The sequence below is a fragment of the Orbicella franksi genome, chromosome 7, assembly GCF_964199315.1.
Source record: "Orbicella franksi chromosome 7, jaOrbFran1.1, whole genome shotgun sequence".
NCBI lineage: Eukaryota > Metazoa > Cnidaria > Anthozoa > Scleractinia > Merulinidae > Orbicella > Orbicella franksi.
The window spans coordinates 9,305,201-9,311,807 of record NC_138151.1 but is presented as its reverse complement, the minus strand read 5'-3'; the positions used below and the strand labels follow the sequence as shown (position 1 = coordinate 9,311,807).

General features: G+C 39.1%; 1 protein-coding gene across 2 annotated transcripts in view; it reads right to left on the bottom strand.

The window, feature by feature from the left end:
* Positions 1-296: 296 nt before the first annotated feature.
* Positions 297-6,607, bottom strand: part of LOC145491767 (fibroblast growth factor receptor 2-like) — a 16,206-nt gene continuing 9,895 nt past the window's right edge. For both annotated transcript variants that reach the window (XM_081471025.1, XM_081471026.1), the window contains 9 exons: positions 6,550-6,607; positions 5,691-5,801; positions 5,125-5,306; positions 3,842-3,964; positions 3,468-3,538; positions 3,040-3,080; positions 2,217-2,313; positions 1,820-1,919; positions 297-1,469 (listed from right to left, as the gene is read on the bottom strand). The exon at positions 6,550-6,607 is cut by the window's right edge and continues 225 nt beyond it. In XM_081471025.1, coding sequence (XP_081327151.1) covers positions 1,410-1,469; positions 1,820-1,919; positions 2,217-2,313; positions 3,040-3,080; positions 3,468-3,538; positions 3,842-3,964; positions 5,125-5,306; positions 5,691-5,801; positions 6,550-6,607 — 843 coding nt within the window. In that variant the 3' untranslated portion in view covers positions 297-1,409. The remainder of the gene's footprint in view (positions 1,470-1,819; positions 1,920-2,216; positions 2,314-3,039; positions 3,081-3,467; positions 3,539-3,841; positions 3,965-5,124; positions 5,307-5,690; positions 5,802-6,549) is intronic.

The following is a 6,607-nucleotide window of genomic DNA, read 5'->3' as shown; positions in this document are numbered from 1 at the left end:
CACAGTTCATTTTTCATTTTTTTCAATTCATCATTTAAAAACCGAAAATTGACCGTATCCGCGTCAAACACGCCTTGTGGAACATAAGCCCAGCAGCATCGCACAGAGAATACCTCTGCAACTTTCCTAGTTCCTGGGCCTCAAATTTCGCCACGGTCAACAGTTTTCGGGTCACGTGGTCAGTCGTGTCGGAAAGGTCACCGAAATCAATTGACCGTGAAGGCCTGAGAGTAAGCCGTACAGGAACTACGCAAATCTACAACTAGCCCACGAGCGCCCCTAATGAACACGTCACATCACTTTTGATTTTTTTTATTGTGTTCCGCTCTGAGTTTTGCTCTACAAAATATGGGCTAAAGATTAATCTACAACAAGCTCGAAATTTTACAGGGTGTCAAACTATACACAACTATGTAAAAAACTGTAATACAATAATCTCACCTTAAAATTACAAAATTACCCCTAGGTAGGTATTCCGTATTTATCCACGGTGTCAATTCGCATCAGACGTGCTCTTCCATCAAGCCGTGCCTACTTAACTAATTAAATTATCTAATGTAACTAAATTAATTATCTGTACAGAATTATACTAAAAACTATTAAAAAACTATCCTATATATTTATTAGCTATCGTGATTTAATCTTTAATCCTAAACTGTTAAATTGAATTTTTTTTGTTCAAACTAGTAGGATCGCATTCACAGCTACACTAACTCTATTAAAAATTTGAATAACAATCTTCAAAAATACTAAAAGTTGTAGTTACTATTCAAATTAAGAAAAAATCGACAGAACTAGAGAGTTCCTTCTTACGTCAGGTTCTACGTGGTCAATGTAACTCAATGAATTAAAAGAAACACACTTATCTCTTTCATTGAGCCACTGGTTAGGTAACGTTTGAGACGTAATGTAGAAAACTAAGCAATGTTCCTAATAATACATCTGTTAACGTACCTTAGTTGTATCCATTTTACACTTTTTCGACATAATAAATAATTCCAAAAATATATCTAAGTGAAAGCGCATATCATTGGATATCTGTCACTGTTTCTCCACTGAGGTAGATAATTGTTGTAATATTCACCAAAACGGCTAATAACCAGATCTGAAAGAGCGGATGAGGACAGTTCCTGCGCAATTTAAAACCGGTGGATAGTCTGGAACATCACTCATCGTTGGTGAAACAAACGCTGCATTTGGTAGTCCAGAAGTCTCTGATTTCGGACCCCTTAAACAGTTAAGTCAGCATGGCACAAGAAGCGTGCAGTATGTTGCTTAGCAACTTCGGTCAGGAAAACGCACGCTCAACACGGACTCATCACGCGTTATTAGCTAGAGCGCGTGACAAAAATGCCACACATAAATTACCATAATCGTGGAAATCTTTGAACTTTGCGGTCTTGCGCATTCTACTGCTCTTCAGGGGCATTAATGTAGCTTACATCAAAATTGTTCAGATCAATAGAAATCTGAAAACAGAGAAACAAATCAGGTTCAGTGATACAACGAAACGTTCTTCATCAAATGAAGGTACTTTAAATTATACTGCAAGTTCTGTTTACAATTTTTCTTGTTTTCTTGTTTGTCAGGATTGTTTTAAGTCTGCTAGAACATTTGTCTTGATTTATTTGATGGCGCCATCTCGCCCGCTCGGGTAGCCAATCACAGCGTAGGATTTAGTTCATCTTCCTTATTGGAGACAAGACGTTTATTCGGGATGGGACTGTCAGCATTTTAAATTGTTCATCGTTTTACAACATTCAGTTTGACTGTCAAACCGATACATCTTGTATCGTTTCCTTGCTTCAGTGATACTCACCTTCTGTGCAGTCATTAGTCTGTGCAGAGTTTTTCCTAACTCCAGGAATGTCGGTCTGGATTCAGGGTCCTCTTGCCAACATTGCCACATGATGGCATATCTACAATTCAATTCAATTCAATTCGTTGTTTACACTATAAAGGGCTTTCACACACATTTTATAAGGTATTGTAATGAAAATAGTAAAATATGAAAAGATATTTAAAAGCTGTAAAGAATAAAATTCATATGTGAGCGGTGACCAAAGTAGCAAGAGCTTTCTGGTTGAACACCGCCATGGTCAAGTTAATGGCAGCAAAAAAAAAAAGGTAAAAAAGTGTAGGAAATTTATAACGTCCCTTCTGGATGAAGAATAAAATTTTAGTCGGTCACGCATTAGTTGGTAAAGAATACTTACAGTTCATCAGTGCAGTACTGTGGTTTTGGCATTCGGTAACCGATATGCAGCTGACCAATGACTTGATCTCTTGTCATGCCTGGGTAGGGATTGGCTCCTGAAATAAAAAAAAATAAAAATTTCACAAACAAAAACTTTATACTTATAGTTAAACATACCTTGTTGTTACGCTTTCGGCGGCACATCAGGCGAGTTTGGTTGAGCCATGGTTCGTATTTTGACGGATCGTAGTCAAGCCAAAATACCCATGGCGAGCCCAAATGAGACTAATAAGTCGCCGAAGCGTATCAAACAAGGTACGATTAGATATTCACCGTACCCAAATTCGGCCACGTGACCATGATATCGTAACCATATCGGGTCAGTGACTTGATACCGCAGGATATCAGCACAGTAGACACCGTTTCTGATTGGCTAATTACGAATAAGGGTGCGGTAATGTAGCTTACTTTTTCTTGGAGAAAAATTTCGTACACCGCCGAATCATAAAATTTGAACAAAATGCATTGCATTGCAAACACAGCGAATAACGAGACAACCGCAGGCAGAAGCTGATTAAACCACATGTGGAGAAAAAATTTCATCTCTAAACCGAACAAAATGCTATTTTCAGCAGCGCAAGTTAGGAACAAAGGACAGTTTCCACAGGAAAAGTTTTAAAACTGTATATACTTTGTACAATTACACTGACTAATCCATTAGGGAACGCGGAGAACTTAGGACAGAGTAGTTTACAAGTACAGTTCCTTGAAGCACTTTATTGAGAAATTCGTCTCTACAACTTATTTAAAAAGATCGTAGCGAGAGTGATTAGAACATTTACCTAACGTGACAATCTCCCATAACAGAACACCATATGACCAGCTGCAAGAAAAAGACATTGAGGTATCATGTAAAATATCTTGCACTCAAAAAGCATATTGTCAAAGACAACGTTTGAAGTTGCTAACTATACTTTAAACATTGTAGCCTGTAATAGCTGGAAGTATTCGCTCTTCCGTCTTAACTGATAACTAAGGTGAAGAAGAATATTATATGAGTTGAGACTGACAAAGGCTTGTGATTGTGTATCTGTGAACAAAATTTACGATTTACTAGAATCCAGTCTTCCGGGATTAACATTGAACACTCGATTGATGAAATTACTAAGTGGCTGAAGAACAAGTGAGACACGAGTGAAATAAGTAGCACGTCAGAGGCACGTGATACTATGACGTCGTTTTTTGTTTTTTTTACCCAGTTATCACTTACACGTCACTTTTTGTAGTGGTTATTCCCTTAAATATCGACTCTATCGCCATCCAACGAAGAGGTAACTCCCCCTGAAAATACAAAGGAACAAATATGACCCACCCACAAAGCAAGGTAACCATAAACAAGATAATGAAACGAGCGACATCACAGCTCAGTGGGACCCCAACACGCCACGTTCGTGTACTCAGGCAGCTTACAGAACCAAATAGATTGATCAATAAATGGTCGATTTTCTTGTTTTAGATTGTAATACGAGGTAAAAGAACACTCTACAACATTAGAGGCAAAAATGTTTACAAGCCAGTTTCTTACGTGCACGTGTACCATTTACAATATTTTAAAAAACGTCCAAGGAACTGCAATAGACTCACCTCTCCGGTCTTTAGATATTGCTTCTTTTCATAGATATCTCTGGCCAAACCAAAGTCAGCAATCTTGCAAACGTGTCCTTTGTCGACCAGAATGTTTCTAGCAGCCAAATCCCTGTGAACAAGCTACAAACAGAATTGAAAACCTAAAACATTACACGTTGAAGATCGCAAAACTTCGGTGTGTTACAAAACTTTCTTCGCCTTTAGCCTTTTAAGAAGCGAATATTGTTTATTATTAAAAACTGGATCATTGGATAAGACCAATTCAAGAGTTTTCATTGGTTTGGCCTGCAGTGCAGGCGTTATTTTGGGACAGAACGTTCGATAAACCAGGTTTTCGATGCAGTCATCCAAATCCAAGTTGGCGGCCTAATACGAAAATGTTCACTCGCGCGCCAATAGTACGCCTGCATGCACTACACTCTATCACTGGCTTGGCCATCATGGTATATATAAACAATAGCCGCAATTTGGCGCGAAAATATGCTCGGATATTTTTTCACAGACATCATTTGTTCCGAGAAGCGAACAGTTTTCCGAGAGCGTAGTTCGAGGAAAACTGTGAACTTCGAGGAACAGATAATGTCCAAGGACAAATATCCGAACATATTTTCGCCCCAAATGGAGGCTATTGTCTTTATTCTTCTTCAAATCTTTTTCGCAACGCGCGCAGTCTTGAAAATTGGGGAATATTTGGTCGCGTGACGTGTTTGAACCAATCGCGCGCGAGCGAAAAAATTTGATGGATTATAAATAAACAACAGCCTCTATTTAGCGCGAAAAGATGCACGACTATTTCTCAGCGGACATCACCTGTTCCGAGAAGAGAACAGTTTTCCGCGAGCGTAGCTTGAGGAAAACTGCGAGCTTCGAGAAACAGATAATTAGAAACAGATAATTAACCAGGCTATTGTGTTTATTATCTTATAACTATTTTTCACAAACACACGCATTTGAAAATTGGGGAATGTCACTTATGACGTGACGTGTTTACACCAATCGCGCGCGAACGAAAATATTTTGTGGATTATAAGAGCCATCATACCATGCTCTAAAAATATGGTAAGCGTACACGTGGTTTTTTTTTTTTGAACGTTTTTGTTTTTATTTCATTTTAGTTTTCTTTATTTTGTGGGCGTTTGTAATAAGGCGATTATTTCACGAGCTCGCGTTGGATATGAGTTGGATACTCGGCTACACACCTCGTTTGCTATCTACCATCTCATATCTGGCGCGCGCACGTGGAATAATTGTTAAATATAAATCTTGGTCTAGGCACTCACCTTCTGGCTCGCAAGATAACTCATACCACGTGCACACTGCCACGCAAATGACAACAGATCACGGTTGGTCAATGTTAGACTGTTTCCAGCCATGTTTGCGTACACAACACTACCGTGACTGGAACGAAGAAAATCCTTCAAGTTGCCCATGGAGCAGTACTCGACAATGATAAAAGGACTATCTGTTTAAATTGAACAGGCATTTTTTTTTAATTAGTAAAGACTGGAAGACTGTGCCCTCCACGAGACAGCAAAATCTCTCTGTATTTTTGATATTCACAGGACTGAGCTAATACATTCTTAGTTCCATAGAACATATTTTGCCAGTCCCTTGGCCCTTCGTTATATCGAGGCCCTACTGTAAAGAAACACTCGAACAGACTCGAATCCAGACCTCTTGACCCGAATTTGACAAACTGGCAGTTATCTCGCCGCGCAACCCATCTCTGTAACAGTGACTGGTACAAAAATAGCTTATGGCCAATATATTCATCATCCCCTTTACCCTTTCCCCGTCAGTAATGAGCCTTTTCATTTGGTAATTAAGTTGAACACACTCCACTTACTTGACTTAGTACAACAACCAACCAAACCAACAATGTTCGGATGAGACGCCATGGGTTTCATCAGCTCCAGTTCGTCGAGAAACTCTTTCTTTTGCTGTTGGTCAGCATTTTCTGCCAAGACAAAAAGAACGACAAAATTCACTTACTGAATATAATTTCCCTAAACTGCTCTCAAACTGGTCGAAGATCCTTTTCTCAGGTCAAAGGGTATGTGCAGCCTAAGATAGGTCATTTCCTTGTTGCCTTTTGTCTCGGTGTCAAAACCAGTCTTAGTGCCAAACCGTTCATATGAAAATGTGTTTCCCCTTCGGGTTCATTTTCAATCAAGTCAAATTCATTTTCATATGAAAGGTTTTGGTCAGGGACTCGTTTTGGAACAGAGGCACAAGATAACCAGGAAATGGCCTAATGAATTTATAAATTAATTTTGTGAACACTTTGAATTGTAGTCAGCTATAATTGCTATCGTCAAGATGATAAAGCGTAGATGACATACATGTACATGTAACTTTTCAAATTTCAAATCTCTATCAGCGACTTTTCTGTAGTCTTCTCTACAGCTGTTATTCTGGTCGACAAGCGATGCTTCTTAGTGTGTTTGAAGATCGTCATACAGTGCTGCTAAAAATTAAGCAACCCTTTCTCTCGAGAGAGGTCTCGTTTCTCTCGAGGCGCCTCTCGTTTCACTCGAGTCATTCCTCGTCTATCGCGTGTACTGTGAGTACACGTACCAAAGTTTTGCATTGTAGAGGCACACAATACCATGTCAACGTCGATTTGATAAATAAACTGAATGATTAAAAACAGATGAATTGAACAATTCACGACACAACGAACCACTCTGACCTAGCATACCAACCTTTCAACATCTTAACAGCAACAACTTGAATGCCTTGCTTTGTCGTCAGGAAACCTTT